The sequence below is a fragment of the Halichoerus grypus genome, chromosome 7 (genome assembly GCF_964656455.1).
Source record: "Halichoerus grypus chromosome 7, mHalGry1.hap1.1, whole genome shotgun sequence".
NCBI classification, from domain to species: domain Eukaryota; kingdom Metazoa; phylum Chordata; class Mammalia; order Carnivora; family Phocidae; genus Halichoerus; species Halichoerus grypus.
In genome coordinates, this window is record NC_135718.1 from 55,866,010 (window position 1) to 55,893,612 (window position 27,603).

A 27,603-nucleotide genomic window follows, 5' to 3' on the forward strand; every position below is an offset into this window, starting at 1 on the left:
GGGTTTTAAAATATTTTTATTTGCAAAAATAAAAATAAAACTAATCTGAATCTGGTTCCTTCTTCTTCCTTCTTGTCCCTTTTGAGTGAGTCCCAGGCTCTGTTCTGTCTTTGCCATGCTCCATCTGTTGTGTCAACCACTCTTTTTCTAGCTGTTTCAGCATGTCTGCAGTGAGGAGGCCTTGCTGCACCAATCTGGAAGCAAGGGATTTCTCTCCCGCACTGGGGCTGGGTGGCTCAGCAGCTTTACTCCCTAACGTTTTGGTGCCACGCACCCTTCTAGCTTGGCCCTTTAAAGTTCCTGACGATCGCGACTGGCTCTCTGCTGACAAGCTCTCCAAATTCAACAGCTTATGTGTCTCTGAAATTTTAATCAGTTTGGTGATGTTGTGTACACCATCTTGGATAATGCCATCTAGTTCTTTCTGGAGGTCTCGAACAAGGCTGGCATCTGGAAACATATCTATAAACCGGTAGCTGGGAAAGAGACATATTATGTTATAACAACAGCTCTTCTCACAGTATTGGACTTATCTCACTGACATAACTCCATCTTGACACTGATTGATCCCAAATACTCTGTTGTTGCAAATTCTGTCCAGCGCGTTTGCTCAACCTTTATTTCAGCACCAGCACACCTGAGGAATATTGTCATTATGAGGGTAGGTCATCACGCATATCTTAAGTGATTCCGATATGCTCCCCGGTGGGACATGCCCAACCTTTGAAAATCACTGACCTAGCACAGTACCTTTCAAATATTAATATACAAGTGAATCACCTGGATATTTTGTTAAAATGCAGTTTGATTAAGTCTGGGGTGGGCCTGATATTCTCTAGTTCTAACAAGCTCCCAGGTGATGCCAATGCTTTTGGTCCAGGGACCACCATTTGTGTAGCAAGGATCTAGTAAACCTTCTCACCTACCTATCTTAACTAGAATCCTAAGTCCCTCAGTCATTTTTAGAATGGGTATAAACAAGACTCAACAGCCAAAATGGACAACAAACATAACATAGAACAACACCCTGCAAAAATGTTTCTAACTTGAGATCAAAAGATCATATTCATAAAATCTTTGATTTCCTCTATTACTTAGAAAAATGAGAGTACATAAAGGAAAAATTTGATACCTTAGCCAGAGGTAAAGATCCAAGACATCATGGACAGCTTCTAGATCCATGAGGTCTTTAATATTCTTAGGTGAAAGTAATGGCCACTTAATATATCTGCGTAACCATGAGAAGGTCAGTGGTTGATTCCTGCTATACTGCCTGGCAAACTGAACGAGAAGAAAAGAGTTTGGTAAAAGAATCAAAATTCACTTAAGTCTGCAATTAGAAAAAGAAAACACAACAAAACATTAACTGTGGTTATGTTTCAATAAGCAGGCTGGTATCTTTCCTTCTTTATACTTTTCTATATTTTTTAGAACATGTAATATTTTATAAAGATACTTTTAAGGAAAAAAGGGGGGAGGGGGTTTCCTTCACTTTCCAAAACCAGGGCAATAATATGTGCATCAGAAGTTGTACAAGAACGAACTTTCCAGAGCCTAAGTCTGTTAACTTTTATGAACATTAATGTTCTAAGTTCTGGATAGACATCGAAGACTCTCATTTCTATCCCTTCATCCAATAGTCCTATAACTACAAATATGAGCTGTATCTTGTTAATGTCCTCTCTTATCATAAAGAAATCCTTTGGGGTGGCTTGGTGCAAGGCTGCATATGAGTCAATCAAACTGGTAAAGAGACTCCGCCTCTTCACTCGGCTGTATTGTTTTGGCCAAGCCACCACTCTGTGCTTCAGTTTCCTCATCAATATCATAAGACCACCACACCTCCTTCTGGAACCACAGGACACTGTTGGAGAATGTGCTTGGAAAACCAGGCTGCTCCCACTCCCCAAAAATGCTAGGCAGGATTATGCATCAGACCACAACCAAATATGGTCTGTCTATAGAAGACAGACCACAACCATATGAGACCTCTAGAACAAGAGTTTAAAATCTTTAGCTTAAAGAATAAGCTGATTTCAAATGGTTCATTTCATGGTTAGGGAAAATTCTCTCTAAATGTTTAACCTAAGCAAGGTCAATACTTCAGAGAGGCAAGGCAGTTTTAGAACAATTGTGGTTAAATAATGTTATGATTTGGGGCGCCTGGGTGGCTCAGTCGATTAAGCGTCTGCCTTCGGCTCAGGTCATGATCCCAGAGTCCTGGGATCGAGCCCCATGTCGGGCTCTCTGCTCAGCGGGGAGCGTGCTTCTCCCCCTCCCTCCCCCTCTGCCTGCCATTCCACCTGCCTGTGCTCTCATTCTCTGTCAAATAAATAAATAAAATCTTAGAAAAAAATAATGTTATGATTTTATTAAATTCAGTTGTGCATTCTGCTAAGCTTAATAAATGCCAAACAGGATAGCCACAAAGGATGGAAATCTGACCATACTAACCTGCTAAAGCAGGAAAGCCAAACTCAATTTCTCTTACAAAGACAGTGGCTTTAATATTTGTGGCCACAAACTAGTGGAAACCCAGTATGTCAAAGAGCTAAGTATGGAGCTGCCCAGAGAAGAGAAGGGAGAGACACCTATCAGATACCTCCACCCAACAGCCAGCCCTAAAGGAGCTCCCCAGAACACTGATTCCAAACAACTATCCCGGGGGGCATCAGAGGCCATCAATGGGATTGAGCTCTTTTATAGTTCAGTAATAATGGTGATCAAGAAAAAAGGAGGGGCGGCTGAGTGGCTCAGTTCATTAAGCGACTGCCTTCGGCTCAGGTCATGATCCCAGGGTCCTGGGATCGAGCCCCGCATCGGGCTCCCTGCTCCGAGGGAAGCCTGCTTCTCCCTCTCCCACTCCCCCTGCTTGTGTTCCCTTTCTCACTGTCTCTCTCTATCAATTAAATATTTTAAAAAAAAAAAGAAAAAAGGAAAAATCTCCAAATTTCACATGCTAACCAATAACAGAACATACAAGCAACTGTTGGCCTGTACCGTTCCAGACTTCTTACTCCTTAGTAAAATGCTGCTGCTTCATTAGAATAGCTGTTTGAAGGATGGTATAAATGGGGTCGGGGCCATGAACTCGCACTCCATCCAGGTCAGTTTATAGCATTTGAGACTTTGTTCCATAAACTTCAACCTTATGCTAACTAACTCTCCCATAAATGTCAGCTCTAAGAAACATATTTTCTAGGTAAATACCTGGACGTGCAATACCTCTAAGACATATTAACGGGAAAAGAAAAAGGCAAGCTGCAGAATAATTCATCATAACATTTATGGGAAAACACACCCACGCAACAAAACTAGAATTTCTGTACGTACACATATGTAGGCAAACACAACAGAAGAGGTCTGCAGTGACACAAACTGTTAACTATAGCTCTGTCAAAGACTGCGATTGGGGGTGGTAACCCAATTTAACCTATCTGTACTGTTTTAATTTGTGCAGCGAGAAAGCATTTATGTATTATTTATGTGATTTCAAAGTAATTTAGAACATAACTGAGAAACAGATTTGGTAGGAACACAGCTAGTACGCAGAATGCTGAGTTCTATAGAGAAGACAGTGGTGAGACTGTAAGTCCGAGGAGGATTCAGAGAGGAGGCCTGTGGGGGTTTAGTGGGATGGAACTCCAGGCAGAGGCAATAGGGGGAGAGGCAAGGGCACTGCAAGGTGAGAGGACATGGCAGGGGGCTAGAAGTTCAGCTTCCACTGCCCTTCCCTGCCCCCCCTTGTCTGGGTGCATCCTGTGCTCCTCAGAAGGCAGAGGTTTGCATCCCTATGCAAATGAATGAAAAAAAAAAGGGCTGGAAGCTTGGCACCAAACTTATAAAAGACAGCAATCCTTGGCTCAGTGCCTTATAATTAGGAAAACTGAATACTATTGCCACAGCTCACCCCTACTCCCCTTCTCCTTCCAAAAAATATTAACCAATGCCATTAAGAAAGAAGTGTATCGGGGACGCCTGGGTGGCTCAGTCGGTTAAGCGTCTGCCTTCGGCTCAGGTCATGATCCCAGGGTCCTGGGATTGAGTCCTGTATCGGGCTCCCTGCTCCGCGGGGAGCCTGCTTCTCCCTCTGCCTCTGTCTCTCTCTCTGTCTCTCATGAATAAATAAATAAAATCTTTAAAAAAAAAAAAAAAGAAAGAAAGAAGTGTATCGGAGCGCCTGGCTGGCTCAGTTGGTAGAGCATGTGACTTTTTTTTTTTTAAGATTTTATTTATTTATTTGTCAGAAAGAGAGAGACAGAGAGCACACGAGAGCACGCGCACAAGCAGGGGAAGCAGCAGGCAGAAGGAGAAGCAAGCTCCCCACTGAGCAAGGAGCCCAATACGGAACTCAATCCCAGGACCCTGGTACCGTGACCTGAGCCAAAGGCAGGTACCCAACTGAGCCACCCAGACGTCCCAGAGCACGTGACTCTTGATCTCAGGGCTGTGAGTTCACATCCCACATTGGGCATGGAGTCTACTTAAAATAAATAAACAAACAAATATTAAAAAGCAGACCAAAAAAAAAAAAGTGTATCATTAGGCAAAGAACCCTCCTTGAAAAAAAATTACAGTTGTTTTTGTTTTAGCTTCTTCACAAAGGCTACCATATAAACCCAAATACAAAGCAACAATTCCCCATTACCCCAAAAAATTGCCTGTAAGAAAAAAAGAGCCACTTTATATTTAACTTCTTATATAGTATCCCATATCGAAAGATACTCTCCAGGGGCGCCTGGGTGGCTCAGTTACGGTTAAATGACTGCCTTCGGCCCAGGTCATGATCCCAGAGTCCCAGGATCGAGTCCTGCATCAGGCTCCCTGCTCAGCAAGGAGCCTGCTTCTCCCTCTGACCCTCACCCCCTTCATGGTCTCTCTCACTCTCTCTCTCAAATAAATAAGATCTTCAAAAAAAAAAAAAAAGAAAGAAAGATACTCTCCAATTGTTTTAACTTGAATAACAAAATATTGTTTGGGGAAATGCACGGACTTCAAACAACTCAAAATATAAAGACAAAGGCTTACTTGTAACAGTGAAGAACAGACAAAGGGCTGCTTCTTGTTGATAGGAGCTGTGCAGAAAACATACCTCACTCGTAGACTTAATGGAATATGTTGGATCAACTCTGCAGAAAATTTAAAATCATCCATATTGCAGACAAAATACTGCCCATCAACTTGTGAAAAATCTACAAAAATATCCTGGGGGGGGAAAAATAAATTACTGGACTGCCTAAGCGGGCATGAATAAAGAACTCAAGTCTACGAAGGACAATCTCTTTAAATCTGTAACAGTTTTCTAGAAAGGCCTGCTTAATTCACTGCCTTCCCAAGCTAAAAGACCTCCCCCATAGCCTTCCCAACCTGAAATACTCAGAAAATTCCTCAGGACAAAAGTCCCAGAGGATTTTCAGAGAACATTTTTTTCACTTTCAAGATAAACTTCACAAGTAGCAATGTCACAAAAACAGACTATCCACTGATGCCCAGGAGGTTAACTAATAATTGTCTGACATATCAACATTTTTAGAAAAGAAATTTTAGATTTTAGAAGAGATTTAAAAGTGAGTTCTTACTTACAATGAGATTAGAAAGTGTTGTATCAGGGAGATGGTAGGCAAACATTTCAATCTGCTCAGCAGTTGGATGAAGACCAGCTGCCTTTAGTAAAAAAAAAAAACAAAAAAACAAAGAACTGTAAGTTTTCTTTTTATTTTTTAAGATGTTATTTATTTGACAGAGAGAGACAGCAAGAGAGGGAACAGAAGCAGAGGGAGGAGTTGGAGAGGGAGAAGCAGGCTCCCCGCTGAACAGGGAGCCTGATGCGGGGCTCGATCCCAGGACCCTGGGATCATGACCTGAGCCGAAGGCAGACACTTAATGACTGAGCCACCCAGGTGTCCCAAGTTTTCTTCTTTTTAAAGAACTTTTCTTTAAGTTATTTCAAAATAAATCCTATATTCAGGCTAAGCTCTCGCCAAATGAGTTAAATGCCAAGAATTTGAGTAAAAAAGAAAAAAGCAACATCACTTTCCCATCTATTACCAATTAAGAAAGCTGATGAGATAAAACTAACCAATTATACCCAACTGAGTAATTAGTCAATCGTTCACATACATCTTAGTTATACTCCTAAAATCTATGATGATCTGATAGAGTACCAAAACTGCTTTCCATGGTCTCAATTATCTTCACTGAACAAAAATGAACAAGGAAAACCCAATTGCTTTAGCCAAGGCAATAAAACTGACAGACAAATACAGGAAAGAATGTCTAAACTGGAGGCCAGTGATCTCTTCAACTGTATTCCAGTATTAATAAATGCCTACAGGTAAGTATACGCAGAGAGAAAGGGAATGGGAAAGAAAAAGAGCAAAGGATGAATGGAGGAAAGAAGAGATGAGTCACAGGAGGGAGAAAGAATAGGAGCACAGGAAATGAGGTGCACAGGAGAAAAGTGGGAGTGTGTCATTATCAACTGCATTTTTAACAAAAGCTGCAGAAATTAGTTCAACCACAGCTTTCCTCCAGGAATGTTTCCTTGCATCATCTCATTTCTATGCCCCTTCAGCAGAGCCACTGAAAAATGCGAAGAGCCACGTTAATTTGTAAGTGAATTTTCCAAGCAACTTAAATTTTAACAGTTTGTTTAAAATACATATGCTGCTGCCTCATTAACTGCACTAACCAAAACTGAATCTTGTCCTTACTGGCTCAAAGTTGTATTGCTTAGTACTGTTTTTGCCCCACACTCAAGGGTTTCTTCTACATTCAAGCTTTTCATAATTTTTCGGTCTGCTGACATAGCTGTGTGTCCACCTAAAGCAACTATACCCCCACCCCACCCATCGCTAGACTATAGGAAGAACTAAAGAAAAATCAGGTTCATTAAACTTGTTCCATCTGGATCTTTCACTTGCACACCATTCTCTGATGAAGGGGTCCCCATACCACTCCAAAGCAGTAAAGTCGGGCTTTCTTAACATGATTTTCATGGCACAAAACTTTCTTTTGCTTATAGAAGAGTCTAGAAGATAGGTGAAGAAAGGAATGACTGTCCTCCACAGAGAAGTAATTAACATGTTACACCATACCTTTATAGGCTCCACATGCCTATTCAAAATTTCCTTTAATAAACTGAGGTCTTCTCGATTCATTGTTGTCACTTCTCCTTCTTTATATTTTGAACTGAACCTACCAGCTCTGCCAGCAATCTGCAAAGCCTGAGAGGTGGTAATTGGTTCTATTTCTTTCTCTCCCTTTTCATTGATAGTGGGCTTTATAAGGGAGTAAAAAATAATTCTTCTTATGCTCCTGAAATAGAAATAAAAGTACTCGCTCAGACTGCTGAATAAAAAACTCTCCATCATTTTGGGTCATTGTAGAAATGCTCACTGCAATTCTAGTTTAGGCCTGCTTACAATCTTGTCCACTGTTTACAAAATAAGGAAAAGAGGTTAGTAATTTTTTTTCTTCCCATTAAATAGTTATTTTTTAACAAATGTGTAAATTTACTATAAATCATTAAGTTGTACATTTACAAAGGGTAAACTGTGGAGGATGTAAATTATCCTTCAATAAGGTACAGAAAATAACTTTCCTTTTTAAGATTGATTGATGTATGTATGTATGTATGTATGTATGAGAGAGCAAGAGCACGAGCAGGGGGAGGAGCAAAGGGAGAGGGCCAAGCAGACTCCATTCTGAGTACAGAGCCTGACTCAGGGCTCTATCCCAGGACTCTGAGATCATGACCTGAGTTGAAATCAAGAGTCAGACACCACCGACTGAGCCACCCAGGCGCCCTGAAAATAACTTTTTTTTTTTAAACAAATAAACCACATAAAGTGCTCTCAGACTGCCTTTAAAAGTTGGCTGCTATCCCTGGGTGGCTCAGTGGGTTAAGTGTCAGACTCCTGATTTCAGCTCAGGTCATGATCTCAGGGTTGTGAGATCGAGCCCCGTGGAGAGCTCTGTGCTCAGCAGGGAGTCAGCTTGAGAGTCTCTCTCCTTCTCCCTCTACCCCTCCCCTCTCACATGGTCTAACAAAAAAACAAAACAAAAACAAAAGTTGGCTGCTATTAATAGCTTTGAATAGTTCTTTAATTCATAAAGGTATAATTGCCTTGATTACCCAGAGAAGAATATTTAGGCATAAAACCTAATGCCTAGTCCCACATTCATAATGGGCACTCACACACTTGCTGAGAAACTGAAAATACAGTAAAATAACATAACGGGTTAGTGGTAGGGAGTTCACTCAAAACTCCTAGTACTGTGTGCTATTTTCTTTTTATTCCCTCGAAAGATGTAAACAAGATAAACCTCAGATCTGTATTATAATACCCATTCTCCTAAACCTAAATGTTTGGCCATTCTATTGCCAATTAGAAAATATTTAACTGCCATCAAACCCATTGAATATCCATGATTATTAAAAACAAATTACTTACAAATTAAGTCCCATGCCAATTGCATCTGTAGCAACCAGGATTTTGCATGGATCATCAGGATCATTAAACTTTTTTGCTTGAGCAAGTTTGGTCCCTAAAATAAGAAGAGTTTATGTTAGTTCAGCATTCTCAATCTGCCACATCACACCAAGTATATCTTGGAACCCCTCACCTCTTACTCTCCATTTTTATCAATAAAACTCATTGTTTCTGGGTGCCTGGGTGGTTCAGTCAGTTAAGCGTCCAACTCTTGATTTCAACTCAGGTCATGATCTCAGGGTCCTGGGATCGAGCCCGCATTGGGCTCCACACTGAGCTTAGAGCCTGCTTGGGATTCTCTCTCTCCCTCTCCCTCTGCTCCCCCCACCCCACTCACACTCACTCTCTCTCTCCCTAGGAAAAAAAAAGAGAGAGATTTCAGGACTACAACTTCAACACAATTACCAAGCTCATATTTCACATTTTAATATTTTTGTTGTGTTTTGTTTTTAGAGAGAGAGCCAGGAGGGGCAGAAGGAGGGAGAGAAAGAATCCTAAGCAGGCTCCACGCCCAGCACAGAGCCCAACATGGGGCTCGATCTCACAACCCTGAGATCATGACCTGAGCCAAAATCAAGTGTCAGATGCCTAACTGACTGAGACACCCAGGTGCCCCTTTAATGACTTTCTGTAAGAAAATCATCAACTCAACATTTAAAATACAGTCCAACAATAGCAGCAAGAACTATGAATTTAAAAACTTCTATCCCTACCAAGATGAACCAGAGAAATTTATTTTATACGACCCACAATAAATTATTAATGTATCAAGCAAGTTAATTCAGTATCTTTTACTGCATCTTCTATACACAGCTCGACATAAATGGCAAAAATAAGAGATTTCATATCCCTGTCATGATGAAAGCCAATAATTACCAGGTGGGAGACTGCCATATATAACAGCTGATTCCAATCCCCGAATTTCAATCTGTCGACTCACAGAATAAATATCATTCTTGCTAAAACAGACAATGCAGTCCCCAGGCCGAAGGTTGTCTAATGATTCTAATGCATGATCCAGCACGGAAATGGGGGTAAGCCTCTTATAGTTTCGAACCTACAATAAAGACATGATATTGTAAAATAACACATTTAACTTCTTATGACTAATAACTAAGTGAAAAACTTGCAATGAAACGTAGCTAAAAACCAGGGCCCCTGGGTGGCTCAGTTAAGCATCTGCCTTTGGCTCAGGTCATGATCCCAGGATGCTGGGATCAAGCCCTGCATCAGGCTCCTTGCTCAACAGGGAATGTGGGGGTGGGGGGGGGGGGTGTCTGCTTTTCCCTCATCCTCTGCCCCTCCCTGCTTGTGTTGTCTCTAAATAAATAAATATATAAATAAATAAATAAAATCTTAACAAAAAAAAGTAACTGACAAGTTCCAACATTTTTCAAAGGAAAATACAGAAAAACATTTATTTTCATATTATAAATGTTACCATCAGTTCTCATTGGTATTTCTAAATCCATAAAATGTCATATAGCATTTCACAAATTTTCAAAGCACTTTCATATATATTCAATTTTCATGGCAACTTGGTAACTTCAGAATGCTTATTAACTATCAGTTCCATTTTATGAAAAGGTAAAATAGAGCCCATAGAAAAGATCAGGTCTGATAAGGATTCTTTCCGTTCTGGCCTTCTGTGATTTGCCTAAGAACGCAAAGCTAATAAAAGCAAAGCCTAGAACCCAGAATTTCTTCCACTACATTCCAGCCTCTCCCTGAAAGCTGAACACAAAACAAATGGGCCCATTTTTAAAAATGTCTTCATCTTACTCAAGAACTATAGTAAAAAACAAAACAAACGTAGGATTAAAAGGAAACCAGTTACTTTCTATTCTATGAATTTCAGAAAGGGATACGAACTATCTCTAGCAATTAGATGTATATCAAAAGTCCTAATACTGGACATCTGAGGCTCAGAAAACCATGAACTTTTGCTAAGCCTCAAACTTCGAACATTCCTTAGTTAATTCTAAAGAGATCTGCTCAAACTCCAAAAGGTTTTGTCAAGAAAAGATGAAAAGTCTCCTGTACTTCTGGAAGGCTTAGGGTATGATGGCCATTCTGCCAGGATTTCGGATCATGATATTCAACCAAGTATGTATGATCTAGTCAACTGTGAGAAAATGAAGCGTTCTTTTTAGTTAAGTTCTGATTTTGCCACTATGTGGGACCTACGAAGCCATTGCTGGGGTACTCTAGGCTATTTGCTACGCCACCTTGAGACAAAGCATATAATCTAGTACCTCTACTTCCTCCCCAGTCGTGTACATAAGCTCAGTAACCAGGTCAATAGCAGCAGATTCTCCACACAAATGGACTTCTTCAGCACAGAGTCCTGTTAAATGCAAAATCAGTAGTTTTTTAAAGATATGAAATTAAATATTGTAATACCTTATATAGCAAAAATACTTTAAGTTTGCTTACCTATTGCTTTACAACTTTACCAAGCGTTTTCATCAATATTATCTCTTTGAGGCAAACCTCAAATTAACAACATTCTAGTGGGCAAAGATTCCATTTTTATGACTCTCAGAGTTTTTAAACTGCTTTGGCCAAGGTTTTGAGTCTATTAGAGGGTGAAACCAGCCAGGAGTAGAACCTCACATTCTGATGGTTAGCACTGAATCTTATACTTGCATTTTTCAAATGAGGCTCCATGGAATCACTAAGGTGCCTCAGAGGCTGAGGGCTGGAGGGTAAATGAAACTCCAAGCTCCTTACCACTGATCAGATCCACTCTCATCTATTTTAAATTACACACTTTGTTTGAAGGAGTTCAGCTATTTGTTTTTAAATTTGAAAACACCTGCCCTACAACATGGGCTGATCAAAAATCCACTCCAATATCAAGCAGTGGAAATGTTCATTCATGTTCATGGATCTCAAAAACTCCAATTCCAGGAGCCTATCCTAAAGAAATAACTAAATAAATAAATGAAAAGCTATGGCCACAAAAATTTTTACTGTAGCACTATCAGTAATAGGAAAAAGTGTTCAACTCTGTGGAAAAAAAAAACAGTGCAGCTCTTCAATGGAGAATATGCAATATTAATATGTGGTGTGAAAAAAAGTCTATGAAACAAGAAATTGAAAAAAAAAAAAGGCAAGATACAAAATAATTCACAAAACACCATATTCCCAAGGAAAAAGACTGGCATGAAAACACCATTAATCCTGGTTGTGTAAAGATGGCAAGATTTGAATTTTAACTTTAATTAACTGGTTATGCTAACTTTATAGTAAGAAAACTGGACTTTCCATTATTAAAATAATATTTAGGAAATAAGAACTCACACTAGGCTGACTTTTTTGTTTGATTTGTGTCAAAAAGAGAGGATCCTAATGACTCTATTTGGCAATGTCAAGCAGAAAAATGCATCTCCGTGCAGATGTCACAAAGCACAGGTCTTAGCATTCAGACCACCAACCTAGAAGTGCTCTGGTCCAGGCCCATCCTCTGGCTGGATCTTTGATCATTTGAATTTCATCAATCACGGCCACTTCATCTACAATAAGAAGTTATCATGAGCAACACAATCTACTTAAATAGTGTCATGAACAAATTATAGCACCACAACTCAAGTTTTCGTCACCACCATCATCACAATCGTCACTCACTAAGCACTTCTTTTCTGGCAGGCTTGTTCTAAGTGCTTTATCTACAATTATATCTCATTTAATCCTGACAACAAGCCTATACAATAAGTATCATCATCCTAGCTATTTTACAGAAGAATTAACTAAGGCCCAGAGAAGTTAAGTCACTGGCCCAAGGTTACACAGCATGTGCAGTTAGTAAGTGTTAAGATCTAAAAACATGAAATTCAAACCCAGGCCATCTGGCATGTACTAGGTCCCTTTGTCCTATTTTCTGCAATCTCAGAGGCAGCCTGGAGAATCTGCTTAATAAGAACTAACACACCCAGGGGCACCTGGGTAGCTCTGTCGGTTGAGTGTCCGACTCTCGATTTCAGCTCAGGGTCATGATCTCAGGGTCATGGAATCAAGCCCTGCATAGGGCTCCACACTCAGCGGGTAGTCTGCTTCAGATTCTCTCTCTCCCTCTCACTCTCCCCCTGCTTGTGCATGCATGCGCACACTCTCTAAAATAAATAAACCTTTAAAAAAAAAAAAATAACACACCCACGGGGTAGTAAAAAAGAGAAAGTATCTATACTTCCAGGAACAAGGAGTAGACAGCCCCGCTATAAATGAAGCCTCTCTATCACAGGAACCCAGACAGATGCCAGGAGTAGAGGGTGGAAGAGCAAGAGTCATTCCTTGAGCTCCAGCTATGCTCATTCTTAGGGGTTTTAAGCTCATCACTATGGCAAAAATTAGTACCTCATTTTATTTTCTAATGCCAAAATGCTTTTGACCATATTATTTTATTAAGTCATATAAATTATATTTTAATTTTCTTCCTCAAATACCAAGGAGTTGAGAAAAGCACATTTAAAAAAAATTAATATGCCCACAATAACATTTAGGAAACAAAAGAAAGCACATTTTACACTGAAAAACCATCAGATTAAAAATCACTTATTGCAATTGGGTACATACAAACAAGATTAGAAAAAAGGGGACAGGAGGGAATTTTGATTTATAAACTGTGCTATCTAAATTTTTTTTTTTTAAAGATTTTATTTATTCATTTGAGACACAGAGATACAGAGAGAGAGAGAGCATGAGCAGGGGGCGAGATAGGGGGAGAGGGAGAAGCAGGCTCCCCGCTGAGCCAGGAGCCTGATATGGGGCTCGATCCCAGAACCCTGGGACCGGGACCTGAGCCGAAGGCAAACGCTTAACGACTAAGCCACTCAGGCGCCCCTGTGCTATCTAAATTTTTACAATGTATTACTTTTATAATAAACTCATCTTTTAAAAACTATCCATTTACTCAGAAAAATTATTAAAATGAAAAAAGCTAAAGTACATAATATATAATACCTATTTAACTATACACACCCACAATGCACACATAAGTATATGCATACACAACACAAACACAGAAGAAATCTGGAAAATACACACCACAGGGTTAACACTTGTTGATTCTAGATGGGTAGAATTGAGAGGTTGTAGGTTTTCTTCTCTTTGCATTTATTTTTATATTTTCTATAATGAAGATATGATTGCTTACTGGTAAGAAGAAGTTAATTTTTATTTAAAATATTTTCAAAACTACTTAAATAGAAGTTCACGGAAGTATTACATATAATAGTGAAAAACTTTATTTTTTTTAAGATTTGATTTATTCATTTGAAAGAAAGAGAGAGAACACGAGCAGAGGGGAGGGGCAGAGGGAGAGGGAGAAGCAGGCTCCCCGCTGAGCAGGGAGCCGGGACACGGGGCTCAATCCCAGGACTCCAAGATCATGACCCAAGCCGAAGGCAGGTGCTTAATGGACTGAGCCATCCAGGCACCCATTAGTAAAAAACTTTAAACAACCTAAATATTCTTTAGTAGGGGAGGGAATGAATTTTAGTCATAAGATGGAATTTTAGTCATAAGTTTAAATGAATAAACTTGATATATATATTTATGATATATACGATATACATGCGATATGATACACATAAAACAAGACTAGATCTAAAAACATGCTGTGTAGAATAAAAAGCAAGTTGTGATGTCCACAATAGCCAAACTGTGGAAAGAGCCAAGATGTCCATCGACAGATGAATGGATAAAGATGTGGTATATATATACAATGGAATATTATGCAGCCAACAAAAGGAATGAGATCTTGCCATTTGCAACGACATAGATGGAACTGGACGGTGTTATGCTGAGCGAAATAAGTCAATCAGAGAAAGGCATGTATCATATGACCTCACTGATATGAGAATCTCAGGAAACAAACTGAGGATTGCTGGAGTGGGGGGTGGGGTGGGAGGGATGGGGTGGCTGGGTGATACACATTGGGGAGGGTATGTGCTAAGGTGAGCGCTGTGAATTGTGTAAGACTGTTGAATCACAGATCTGTACCTCTGAAACAAATAATGCAATATATGTTAAGAAAAAAAAAAGAAGGAAAGAAGAAGATAGTAGGAGGGGAAGAATGAAGGCGGGGAAATCAGAGGGGGAGACGAACCATGAGAGATGATGGACTCTGAAAAACAAACTGAGGGTTCTAGAGGGGAGGGGGGTGGGAGGATGAGTTAGCCTGGTGATGGGTATTAAAAGAGGGCACGTTCTGCATGGAGCACTGGGTGTTATGCACAAACAATGAATCATGGAACACTACATCAAAAACTAATGATGATTAATATAACAATTAAAAAAGTCCAAAAAAAAAAAAAAAGCAAGTTGTGGAACAATAACACAATATGGTAATCATGCCAATGTTTTAAAATACACAATCTAGGGGCGCCTGGCTGGCTCAGTTGGAAGAGCCACGACTCTTGATCTTGGGGTTGTGAGTTCGAGCCCCACGTTGTGTAAATAAACTTCATTTTTTTTTTTTAAAGATTTTATTTATTTACTTTAAAGAGAGCAAGTGAGAGCACAAGGCGGGGGTGGAGGAGAAGGAGACTCCCCGCTGAGCAGGGAACCCAACATGGGCTCTATCCCAGGACCCTGGGATCATGACCTGAGCTGAAGGGAGCCACTTGACTGACTGAGCCACCCAGATGCCCCATAATAAATAAACTTTAAAAAAATTCTTGGGGCACCTGCGTGGCTCAGTTGGTTAAGCATCTGACTCTTGATTTTGGCTCAGGTCATGATCTCAGGGTCCGTGCTCAGTGGGGAGTCTGTTTCCCCTCTCCCTCCCCCTGCTCACACACACTCTCTCTCTCAAATAAACAAATCTTTTAAAAAAATTCTTTAGGGGCACCTGGGTGGCTCAGTCGTTAAGCGGCTGCCTTCGGCTCAGGTCATGATCCCAGAGTCCTGGGATCGAGCCCTGCATCGGGCTCCCTGCTCAGAGGGAATCCTGCTTCTCCCTCTCCTATTCCCCCTGCTTGTGTTCCTTCTCTCACTGTGTCTCTGTCAAATAAATAAATAAAATCTTTAAAAAAAAAAAAAATTCTTTAAAATAAATAAATCTTATTTATTTTATACGTATCAGTGATATGAAAAAAGACATGAAAGATATATACCAAATACTTGATAGCAGTTGGATCAAAAGAGGAATTGAATCGGGGAGTGGTACAAAGGAAACATCATACTTGTTAACATTTTAGTTCCTTGGAGAGAAAAAGGGAAAGGAACATTCAAAAGCAAACACCATAAAGTTTGGCATTTATCAGCGGTGGTGAGCACTGGGTATCTGTTGTCCTATTCATCTCAATTAAAAATTTTTTTTACAATAAAAACACATTTCATATGTTCATCTGTATTTTCAAATAAAAAATTACTAAGCCATAGTGTTTTAAATGGCATGTACATACAAGGAGTTGTAACACTGCACATCTCAACGGTACAAGCAACATGGGCAGCCTGTTTCCCATCTGGCTCTATGGTCACACGCTCTTCCCCTGTTACCAAGTCACACGGAACACCCTAGGATGACAAAAAGAAATCTGGAGTTATCACCACCTTTAAAATAACAGAAAAAGAAGTTCTGGATGTTTGAGTATTTTCGCCATTACCATCAAATTTATTCCCAATCCTGTAAAGAAAATTTTTATGAAAAATAAAAGTGGCTCGCTTACATAACCTACATAAACTTGGAAACATCTCAAATCAGCTTAATTCTCAGGTAACACAAACATGAGAAATCATAGCGGTTTCACTTTTTAACTTTGTATGTTTCTGTACTATTTTGGTTTATTAAAATGAACATGGATTGTTTCTATATTCAAGAAGAATATTATAAATAATATTTAAGAACGTAAAGACCCCCTAATAGAATTCCTTGAGAAGGAGCAGCATTAATAGTATGGTATAATAGTTTGCCCAGGACTGAGGGGCTCCTCAGGACGAAGGGCTTTAGGTGCTAAATCTGGGAAAGTTCAGGCAATCCGGGACAGCTAGTCTCCCTAGAGGCCTGAACTAATCATGAAGAAACATCTGATATATCCAAACTGAGTGACAGTTTACAACACAAATGACTGGTAGTTTTCCAAATGTAAAGGTTATGAAAGATAAAAGAAGGTTCCTGAGGAACTGTCCCAGATTAATGGAAACTAGAGACATGATAACAAAATACAGTGTTGAGACTGTGGACAGAATCCTAAGGGGTTGGAAGACAGTGGTGGTGGTGTTATCGACAACTGGCAATTTAAATATAGATTGTGGATTAAATAATAGTATTCTATCAATATTAAATACCCTGCTTTCGAGAAATACCATGTGGTTATGTCAAAGAAAGTCTCTGTTCTGAGGAAATACTTTCTTATCTATGGATAAGGAGGCAGGATGTATGTCAAATTACACAAGTCATCCAGAACAAAAAATAGAGAATGCAAATTATCTTCCCAAACCTGTTCATCTCACATTATAAAGTCGTAAGACAATGAACCAGAACGTGGCCCGTTTAGTGAAAACGATGCCTCAGACGACAGGGCGTTCAGTCCTTTGCAGGTCTAAACAAGTGGCTTCAGTCTTTATCATTAGTTCTAGTTCATAGCATCAGAGGTCTAATTGAAAAAAAGGTAAGTTAAATACAATAACAGAGTAGGTTAACTCTGAGGAAGCAAAGGAGGGCCTCAGAGGGAGTTTCAACTGTATCAATAGTTTACTTCTTAAAAAAATAAATAAAACAAGAAGTATGGTGAAATGTTAGAATCCGATGGGAGTTGGGTAGTGGATTCAAGTTATTTGCATGTAATTCTCTGCATTTCTCTGTATTGGTGAAATATTCTGTGATACTGTATTTCATTCATTCCAATACACTTTTCACATTTTAGTAGCTCTGAAATCAGGAAGTAGCCTAATGGCAGGTCAGAGTTCAGTTGGCAGCTTCTTTTTCTTTCTCAGTTGTACATAAAATAATCGTACATCTTACAAAGTACAATGAACTATAGCAACTTTTATTAGTGGTAAATTACTACATATGCCCTTCCCCACCTTCCACCTTCACCCTGCCCAGCCCTCCCAAATTAACAAGAAAAAGAGCAAATATTTGGTAATATACTGACAGCAGCATTACTCTTTTCGAAGATCTCATGTGCCAGTAATTTTAAAGGGCCACAATACACTCCAGATTTTGCTGACAAGTATTTCTGGATTGCATGATAAGTCTTTCCACTGTTTGTGGGGCCTGAATGGAATATTATCTTCCGCTGTATGGCTCTGGCTTCTGGGTACCTAAAACATAAGTAGGTAAACAGCTTATTCCCATTAACCTGAAAATCCATCCTGGTAAAAGTATCAACTGAAAATGATTCCAATGAAACATCCTGTTAATATTCACTTGACAGGATCTTTTGGGAAACTAAATAAAATGATGAGTTTCAGATCCACACTAAAATAATGACTTTTGGGGCACCTGGGTGGCTTGGTCAGTTAAGCTTCTGCCTTTGGCTCAGGTCATGATCCCAGGATCCTGGGATCAAGCCCCACGTCGGGCTCTCTGCTCAGTGGGGAGCCTGCTTCTCCCTCTCCCTCTACCTGCCGCTCCCCCTGCTTGTGCTCACTTGCTCTTGCACGCTCTCTCTGCCAAATAAATAAAAAAATTAAAAAATATTGACTGTTTTCCAAGATTGGCACTTACTAACTAGAGGACAGAAAAATCTAAATGCAAATTAATTTCTTGGATATTTTTGCCATTGTCCAAGTCCCTTCTCTTCAGGAGTTTAACTTAAAGTAAGTTTAAACTGCTATCAACTCCACAGATATGCTAACTTCATTTCCACAGCTCTAAATACATGACCCTATAAGTAAATATTCCTAGGCTTCTGAATTTCAACATATATAATATAATGACTGAGTCTTCTGTCTCCAGCCATGATGAATGGTACGGGACTTGCCCTCCCACCACAAACAAGTACAAAACTGGACAAAATACATGCCACAGCTGCTTGGGGACATAAACAACAGGCAGTGGAGGACTACAGCCCTGAAACAAAGGAACACTTGAGATGAGCCCTACTGCACTCCAGTAGGGCACAGGGAGGTGGAACCCAAGCAAAGTATGACAGTCCCAATGAGCTGAGCAGTAGAGATCAAAGTCAGAGATGCTAAAGCAGGTGGGATTTGAAGGGCATAGTGTGGAAGAGAAGAAAGGGTTCAGTGGAGGAGGTGCCTTCAAGTCTATGTGAGGCTTCCCTTGGGTCTCTGGCCAAGGGCTGGGCTGCACATGTGCAGGGTCTAGCAGAAAGCAGCTTGCTAAGGGTTTTAGCAGAAAGTCTCAAAGAGGTGGCAAAGCGCTAGATGTTGGGAGCTCCAGCCACAGTGGCGGTAGTGATGAGAGCTCGTTAACACCCAGGCATTTAGCTGACACTAGGCCACACTTTAATTGTAAGGCTGACACCCTAAAGTAAGGGCTACTCTAGATTTGTCCTAGTAAAACCTACTACCTAGCTTGATCAGAATCAAGGGGAGACACCAGAATTAATTGCCTGTTTTTCAAGGGAAAACAACTCCTAGACTCCTTATGATTTATCATCCAGCCTACAATAAAAAAATGTAATGATCACCAATCTCCCAAGATTAGACACTAGTATCAAATCCACAAGTAAAGAAACTAACCAGTTCGGTGGTATTCTTAAGTCACTGATTTTACGAAGGTCATCCTTACATTCCAACACAGGAAATATCTGTTTTGCGTGTCTCAAGAAAAATGGAAATAAATCATCCACATGAGCTGAAAAATAAAACACTGCATTAACAGGTGCAATCTACATGTTATCCATAACCAGACTTAGCGAAACTTTCCTTCTTAGCGAGGTAGTCAAGGGGAGGTTGCCAGGATAAAAAGAAAAATTCTGGAGCAAGGAACTCTATCCTTTTCTCAGATCCTGCTTCGTCTTATGTTTTCTTTTTAATTTCACTTACATTTTCTAGGAAAATAGCAAATTGGCTGTCAACCACCATGTTCTACTCTTCTGATATAAACAGGTAAAGATCAGCATTGGTGAAAGTTAAATTAAAGAACCTGGAAATATACATTAGCAAGAAGACCTATGGTTACTGAAGAGAAATGCAGGTACAAACACTTTACATTTAAAAAACATAACCAAAGGGCGCCTGGGTGGCTCAGTTGTTAAGCAACTGCCTTCGGCTCAGGTCATGGTCCCAGGGTCCTGGGATCGAGTCCCACATCGGGCTCCCTGCTCCGCGGGAAGCCTGCTTCTCCCTCTCCCACTCCCCCTGCTTGTGTTCCCTCTCTCACTGTGTCTCTCTCTGTCAAATAAATAAATAAAATCTTTAAAAAAAAAAAATAAAAAAATAAAAAATAAAAAATAAAAAACATAACCAAAGCCAAACTGCCGATGGGAACACAACAGTGATGTTCTTACATTTTTTCTTTTCTCGCAAAAACTCTGTCCTGATATGAGGGAGAAAAAAAGTCAGTGGCAGAAACAGATGGAATCCGCCACATATTGATTCTATCTTCTATGAGAGTTCACTTCACTGTTGCCTATACATAACACATAGCTGAGAGCAGAAGGTGATAGATCAAGACCCCAGTCTTCCTCTAGTCTAAGATATATGGTGGATTTAATGACCAGCTCAGAGATCCACTATAGAAGCAAAATGACCTAGAAGGCCTCCTATGAAAGCACACAACTATTTACAGACGGTGTGAATGGGCCCACTCTATAACAAACAAGCTCTGACCAGAGAAATAAACATGAAGCACGAGAAGAAATACAAAGTATGCTCAACACATTTTAAAAGAGATTTTTTAAAATCTCTAAACACTTACCTGCACTGAAGCAAATATCATTCAAAATAATGTGAATGTCCACATCCAGAGAATGAGACTGCATGATATAATTTCTAAAGCTGACGAAAGCTTGATGGAAGAGACGAGCTGTGGGAAACACAAAACCAAAATAGGTAAGGCTTAGTTTTCATTTCATTTCTCATTTAAAAGGTACATATACGGGGCGCCTGGGTGGCTCAGTCGTTAAGCGTCTGCCTTCGGCTCAGGTCACGATCCCAGGGTCCTGGGATCGAGTCCCACATCGGGCTCCCTGCTCCGCGGGAAGCCTGCTTCTCCCTCTGCCGCTCCCTGCCACTCTGCCTGCTTGTGATTCCTCTCTCTCTCTCTCTGTGTCAAATAAATAAATAAAATCTTTTAAAAAAAAATAAAATAAAATAAAAGGTACATATACACGTTACACCTAACTCATCAAAGTGTCCTCTTTCTTTGGGGGCAGAGGAGGGTCCTACAGCTGGTTTATTATGATCTGGCCTACAGTGAAATCCTAGCACCTGAAGGAAAAATTAACACACAGCTCCTTTGCCGTGTGTCCAGCTCACTGAGTGCATCTTGCCAAACTCCTGTCAAGACAGAAGCAAAGGTCAGGGACATCCTCCAGACAACACGTATGTACTTGTTTCCTGGGTACACGAGGTCTCACACAAGAATGACAAAGCTGTAATCTATGAAGTAATAAAATATCTCTAATGGAAATGCTATTAGCCTTACCATCGAGTCCATAATCAGCACCCAGTTTCTGAATTTCTTTCCTCTTGTAAAACTTGTCTAAGATCTTCTTTACTTCATCTGAAAGAAAGATGTGCTTAACATTGGATTTCTAGATGGAGAAATGCCCAAAGAACAAAAGAAACTTGAAGTCATAACACTCACGGCAGCAGCTTACCGTTTCAAATATTTAAAGGTTTTAGTTGATCACATGCTTTTTATGGTTTAATAGTGCAACAGAGTGTCTAGAAAAATTATAAATTCAAATAATAGAATATTCCTGTTATACTGCAGAGGAATAAGCAAGGTGCCATAGGATTAGACATTGCCCTTAGCCTCCATCAGGCCACTCTTAGATGACCATACTCTGTTTCATTTACTTACATCCTTTCTAAACATCTAATAGTGAGCAGTTAAAAGGTATCTAGAAAGACAACCAGTACTGCAAGGACCAGATCACCATGCTTTTACTCAAATGACTAAAGAGGTCAGGGATGATCTTTAGTTTGAAGATGATGATTTTAAGAACAGACTACACTTATTTTGTTCTAGATGGCATAACTACAGTCAGTGGGAAGTGAGGGATGCAGATTTCAGTGGAATTTATACAAGAACTTCTAACAGAACAGTGGAAAGGGGCTGCCTCAAAAAAGTGCCAGCTCCTTGTCACTGTAAGTAGTCAAGCAAGGCTGAGAAGACTGTATTTCAAGGGTGATGGAGGGGAGGGTGAGTCAGATGTCTGATGAAGCAACAGGCCAGTATGAATCAATAATTTCATAAATGAAAATATTTTAGTCAATCAAGCTGCAAATGTATTAACATTGTACATATTAAATACCACTGCATTATTCCAGAGATAAACGTTCTACTGATCCAGCCACACACACTGTATTTCTGGGAAGACAGGCCAAAATGGAGGATAGTCTTTGCCCACGAAACACAGAAAGGCCAAGTGGCCTGTATTTTTACCTCCTGCACAATACCAACCGCATTTTCATGCAATGACAATACACACAATACTTAATGAAGAAATTAAGCCTGAATAAAGCATCCCACTAATAAAAATTTGTTTTGCATAATGAGGAATTTTAAAATCAGTGGCTTAGGCACTAGATTTGCCCACAATGAAATGTGAGATACATACATATATATCACTTATCACGGGCAGCTATCCTGATATTTCTGGGTATCTGTGACTTTGTACCCAGTGGGGGCGATCATCTCTTTCCATCAATAGTGGAAAAATCAGTGACAAATAAAAGACTGGAAAAAAGCACATGCAACTGCTTGGGGAAATTCTGCAGAACTACAGACTCCATACAAACTCAAGACATCACATTTGTTTAGAATTAACCCTCTTTCCATAACTAACACTCAAGTGTTATGCAAGAATCAAGATACTCAAGGATACTTTACTCAAGCATAAGGTTTCTTGTGCTAAGTGAAAGACGCTAGTCAAGAAAGACCATATCCTGTGTGATATTATTTATATGAAATATCGTAATGTGAATTAGTGGTTGCCATGGGCTGGGTGAAGGGAAGTGGGGCTAGGGGAATGTAGAGTGACTACTACTAGGTATGGGATTTCTTTTGGGGGTCATGAAAATGTTCTAAAATTAAGATTATGGTGATAGTCTACAACCCTGCAAACATACCATTACACTTTAAATGGATGAATTTTATGGCATATATGTTATTTTTTAAAGCTGTTGTAAAAAAAGAATATTACCTACACAAAAATCTCTGTATCAACACTTTATCTAAAAGCATGCTCCAAATCCACTACCAATTTTTTAAAAGAAAACTGCAAAAAAAATTAATACAAATAGCACTAAATATTTTTTAATTTACTACAAAAGTATATGAAAACATGTTTTGCTTTTCATAAAAATTAAGCTTTAGGGGCACCTGGGTGGCTCAGTCAGTTAAGCATCTGCCTTCGGCTCAGGTCATCTGGCTCCCTGCTCAGTGGGAAGCCTGCTTCTCCCTCTCCCACTCCCCCTGCTTGTGTTCCCTCTCTCGCTGTGTCTCTCTCTGTCAAATAAATAAATAAAATCTTTTTTAAAAAAATTAAGCTGTAACAGTTTCACTATTCTTAACAGAATGACCTGATTTTTTATCATAATTACTTCTCATTAAAATTAACAGTGATTAAAGGAGACACCCTCTGGATTTCAGCCACAGTAGAAATGACTCAGTCACTACAACTTTCACCAGGTAACAACACATAGCTTTCTCCCAGCCTCCTGCAACGGAGCCTGGGACTTAATACAGCTACACTGGGACTCAGCTACATTTGCTAAAATTAAGAGGCCCCCTACAAACTCTAAGCCAGCTGCATCCTTTTAAATGGTTACATTTTCTTTTGAAGACAAAACAAAATGTTCAAGATAGTCCATCAGGACTTCCAAAATGTGAATCTACCTCACCTGAGTGTTACACAAAGTAACAGTCCACTTTACTCCACCTACATCGTGATGAAGAACAAAGTAGTCGTTACCAACTGGGGTTGCTTAAACCATATGATTTATCCATTTTGTTAAAATGTTTTAATTCCCTCGTTTCACTGTAAGCATCCATCATTAAAGAGAATCCCACTTCAGGACACCAAAGCTACAGCTCATTCGAGGGCTGGAGAAGCAGATGGAAAAGTATACAACTCAACCTCTCTTCATAACAGAGTTGGAAAGGCCAAAGCCACAGTGGAAATGCAGGTGGAGAGAAGTGATCAGAATAGGTTAGAAAATCTCTAGGATCCATAAAGGAAAGGCAGCATCATTCCTTAGTCGTAGCATTTAGCTCCTTTCCCTCTAATATTACAACTAGTATTACTACCACTGTCATTGAATATGAAGATGTGCTGGAATATTGTTCTAGTAGTGGCCAGAACTCATGCTGAACCTTTTTTTTTTCCTTTCCAAGTTTTTATTTAAATTCCAGTTAGGCAACATACAGTATAAAATAAATTTCAGATGTAGAACATGCCGAACCTTTCATATCATCACAAAGGGAATGAAAAACCCTAGATTTGCTCCAAGGGTAACTACTGCAGCAGACAGGTGCAGCAGACCGAATGCCTCACTCTCAGGTGACAGGTGTGACATCAGCACTGAAACGGAGAAGGCTCAGCTATCCTCTACATCCCCAAACGTGTCCGGGCCTGATATCCTGCATCAAATTACAATGACTTTATGAAGCCTCTCCTCCTTCATAAGGTCCCTCCCGCAACCATGGTTCTCATCCCGAAAGCTAGATGTGCTCTGAAGAGAAAAGTGTCACCTAACGTCTATACAGGGACTGTCTCCATAATCTTGACCCCCTTAGTATTATACCCGAATTCCCTACTTCATAAGTGGTATGCCAGAACAAATCCGTCCAGGTGTTTTGACGAGCTTCCCCCAAACTCTGACTCCAGTTCACTCGACTAATAGGGAGGCGAGGGGCTTCAACCCTCTTGCAACAGCTCTACAAATCCAAGTTCCGATGTGCATTTACCCATTTTCCACTACTAGGATCTCTAAGGAAACTACCACACAACCTGCCTCAATTAATCTGATACTCTCCCCGGGAGTGACAACTGCTAATAAAATCCACCAAGAATATTATTTTCTGCTGCCACCTCCTGTAAACAAGCCAGTGATTAATCAAAAATCAAAAGGAGGGGCGCCTGGGTGGCTCAGTCGTTAAGCATCTGCCTTCGGCTCAGGTCATGTTCCCAGGGTCCTGGGATCGAGCCCCTGCATCGGGCTCCCTGCTCCGCGGGAAGCCTGCTTCTCCCTCTCCCACTCCCCCTGCTTGTGTTCCCTCTCTCCCTGTGTCTCTCTCTGTCAAATAAATAAATAAGCAAAATCTTTAAAAAACAAAAATCAAAAGGAGATCATGCTCTGCTGGTACATCTGCCGCCCGTGGTCAGCCAGGGCTCACGTAGCTATGTCAATGTCTGGATGCTACTACTTTCCTCCTTCGCTGCTCCACTTGAGACTGCCCAAAGCTTCCAGCCTAGTCACCTTTCCCAGAAAGAGGAGGGCTACTCTGCCATCAAAGGTAGTTGTACTTCATTGCTAGAACTTCTAAACACTTAAAAATTTACAGTAGTGCCCAAAGTTCTTAAAAATACTACTCTGGTGGAACCAGCTGATTCTAAGTAGAAATATGTATAAGGAATTTTACACCAGCTATTATAGCCTAAAGGGAAAAAGCTAAGGAAAAAAGCCCTTGTTGATACACTAACCTAAAAATACATTATTTTATTAAATCCTCACATCAACCTAGATTTATAGGTAGATTATTTGGGCTTCTAGGGGAGTAGTATTCCCAGTTTCCATGTATCAGATTCTTACTGCAGGGTGTCAACCCAACTTTTATTGTTTTTTGTTGTTTTTTTTTAATTTGACAGAGAGCGCGCACAAGTAGGCAGAGTGGCAGGCAGAGGGAGAAGGAGAAGGAGGCTCCCCACCGAGCAGAGAGCCCAATGCAGGGCTCGATCCCAGGACCCTGGGATTATGACCCGTGCCAAAGGCAGATGCTGAGCCGACTGAGCCACCCAGGCTCCCTGACAACCCAACTTTTAATTCCATTTCTCAAATAGCAAATGTTTAGCACAAATAATGTTAGTTTACATTTGTTCATCCCTTTACGTTTTCCAAAGTGCTTTTCCTAACACGTTCTGATGATTTTCACAATCCAGAGATGTAGGCAGAGAAAATATTATGCTCATGTTACCAACTAGGAAATGGACAAAAGGTAAGTAAATTGTAAATCAGACCGGTAACTTAAGTGCTGCGTGACTATCACAAATATGCACCATCTTTCTACACGCAGTCAATCTATATTCACATGGCTAAATTCGTTATAACAACCAAGAAATACAGACAGGTAGATATTCAGCACCTACTGTGTGACTACAACAGTGCTTGGCACATAGTAGACATACAAGTAGGTTTTGGGGGGGATAAAAACACTAACTCATAAGGGTTCTTAGGAAAATTGAGTCACATGCTTACAATGGTACCTGTTCTCTAGCAAACACTCAACATTAGCCACTGTTTAAAAAAAAAAAAAAAAAAAAGGAGCTCGGCAGGAAGCCTCCTTCTCCCTCTCCCACTGCTTGTGTTCCTGCTCTCGCCTGCTCTCGCTATCTCTCTCTCTGTCAAATAAATAAAATCTTTTAAAAAAAAAGGAAAGAAAGAAAGGAATCACAGGGGCATTCAGACAGTGAAAGTATTGTACTTCTGCCCCCCAAAACAAGATTTGGCCCATAATATGTGGTAGTTCTGTATTTTTAAATTACAATAGGAGTCATCAATGTTGCTTGTTGAAGTGAACTGCCTAAGATAACTCCTGGAGAGCTAGTGCCCTGTGGAGCTATACCATTCACTCACCCTGCCAGAGCTTCATTTGGTCAGAGGAAATCCCCTGCCTCCCTAATCATCCAGAAACTAAAGAAGTACAGCCCTATAATCTGAAATTCCCCTTAAAACCATTTGCACGCCTAGCTGTCAAACCCATTCAAAGTTAGTTGCTGCCACTTGCTGATACTGAGCGATTCCTTTCTCTCTGGAGTCCTGGATGATCAAGGATACACACCACCTTTGCCAAAGAACCCTCACCATGTTCTAACTTGTATTAGAGTTGGTTATCCATACATCCTTCCTCCCCGCGAGACTCTAAGTTTCTGGAGCGCAAGAGATCTGGATCTGAGTCTGGTTCCTCTTGGCAACTACCATACAATGCCTAGCCGTGCCAGGTTTGCATAGATGCCAATAAATGACAAAGAATCCCGAAAGAAATCCTCCTCTGGCTTTTCACTGACCATCCCCTTGCCCCTTTTCAAGAACAATAGTTCTAGGCAGCGGAGGAGAAACAAAGGATGCTCGAAAAAGCGGTCGTCCACGTAACGACGCAAGAAAGGTGAATCGTGCCATCAGAAGGGGGTTTAAACCATTCCGAGAGGAGCGCAGCGAAAGCGAAAAGACCACTTCTGGGGCGGCATATTAAAGACTGAGTAAGACGCAGTCCCAAGCCTTGAGGGGCTCACAAACCAGCGCGATAGGCAGACACTGACAGGCCCGATGACAACGCTCGAGGGGACCGCGGGTCTCCAGGGGAACAGGGCGCAGCGTCCTCGCGGCCACGCATCAACCCCGCAGACACCCCCGCCGCCCTCGCTAGCTCCCGCACTCACTCTTATCCAGAGGGCGGGTTAGCTCGGCCCCGACGTCGCCATCCGCGCTGGGGCCCTGAGGTTTCACAGTCAGAGGCACGAACAAGGACGTGTTCGGGGCTTTAGAACCTCCTGAGGCAGAAGAGGAGGAGGAGGCGGAGGCAGCGGTAGACACGCGCCCCAGAGCCCCAGGCAGGGGTTCACCGCAGGCGCGAAGGACAGAGCAGACCGCTGCCCGGTGGCCAGCCCAGCGCCCCGCCGGGAGCCGAGCCCACAACAGGGCACACCGGGGGAAGGACATCGAGGCCACAAGCCCTAAAGGAGGCTGGCTGGAGCTGCCTGGGACTTGGCGGTGGACAATGACGCATCCTGCCAGCGCCTACTGT

The 27,603-nt window shown here is 40.8% G+C and overlaps 1 protein-coding gene across 2 annotated transcripts; it reads right to left on the bottom strand.

Annotated features, from left to right (window-relative positions):
• SUPV3L1 (Suv3 like RNA helicase) lies at positions 1-27,577 on the bottom strand. 2 transcript variants are annotated; one of them, XM_036113811.2, is made up of 15 exons: positions 27,239-27,577; positions 21,058-21,135; positions 20,329-20,436; positions 19,149-19,263; positions 17,597-17,765; positions 15,905-16,016; positions 11,936-12,013; positions 10,751-10,842; positions 9,372-9,552; positions 8,457-8,550; positions 7,098-7,317; positions 5,584-5,664; positions 5,029-5,205; positions 1,133-1,281; positions 1-476 (listed from the first exon to the last, which is right to left on the bottom strand). In XM_036113811.2, the coding sequence occupies exons 1-15, from the start codon at positions 27,516-27,518 to the stop codon at positions 41-43; spliced, it is 2,370 nt and encodes a 789-aa protein (XP_035969704.1). In that variant the 5' UTR covers positions 27,519-27,577; the 3' UTR covers positions 1-40. The 2 variants fall into 2 exon arrangements, with proteins under 2 accessions (XP_035969704.1, XP_035969707.1); XM_036113814.2 differs by lacking the exons at positions 15,905-16,016; positions 17,597-17,765; positions 19,149-19,263; ... (1 more) ...; positions 21,058-21,135; positions 27,239-27,577 and adding an exon at positions 13,542-13,625.
• Between the last annotated feature and the right edge of the window lie 26 nt (positions 27,578-27,603).

Excerpts from the sequence above, each read along its gene's own strand:
- SUPV3L1 (XM_036113811.2), bottom strand. The coding sequence starts at position 27,518 with ATGTCCTTCCCCCGGTGTGCCCTGTTGTGGGCTCGGCTCCCGGCGGGG. Across the intron at positions 16,017-17,596 it reads TCGAAAAGAGTAATGCTGCT|GGTGTTCCGTGTGACTTGGT; the intron begins GTCAGTATATTA and ends TTGTCATCCTAG. Across the intron at positions 477-1,132 it reads GATCTTTACCTCTGGCTAAG|CTACCGGTTTATAGATATGT; the intron begins GTATCAAATTTT and ends TCTCTTTCCCAG.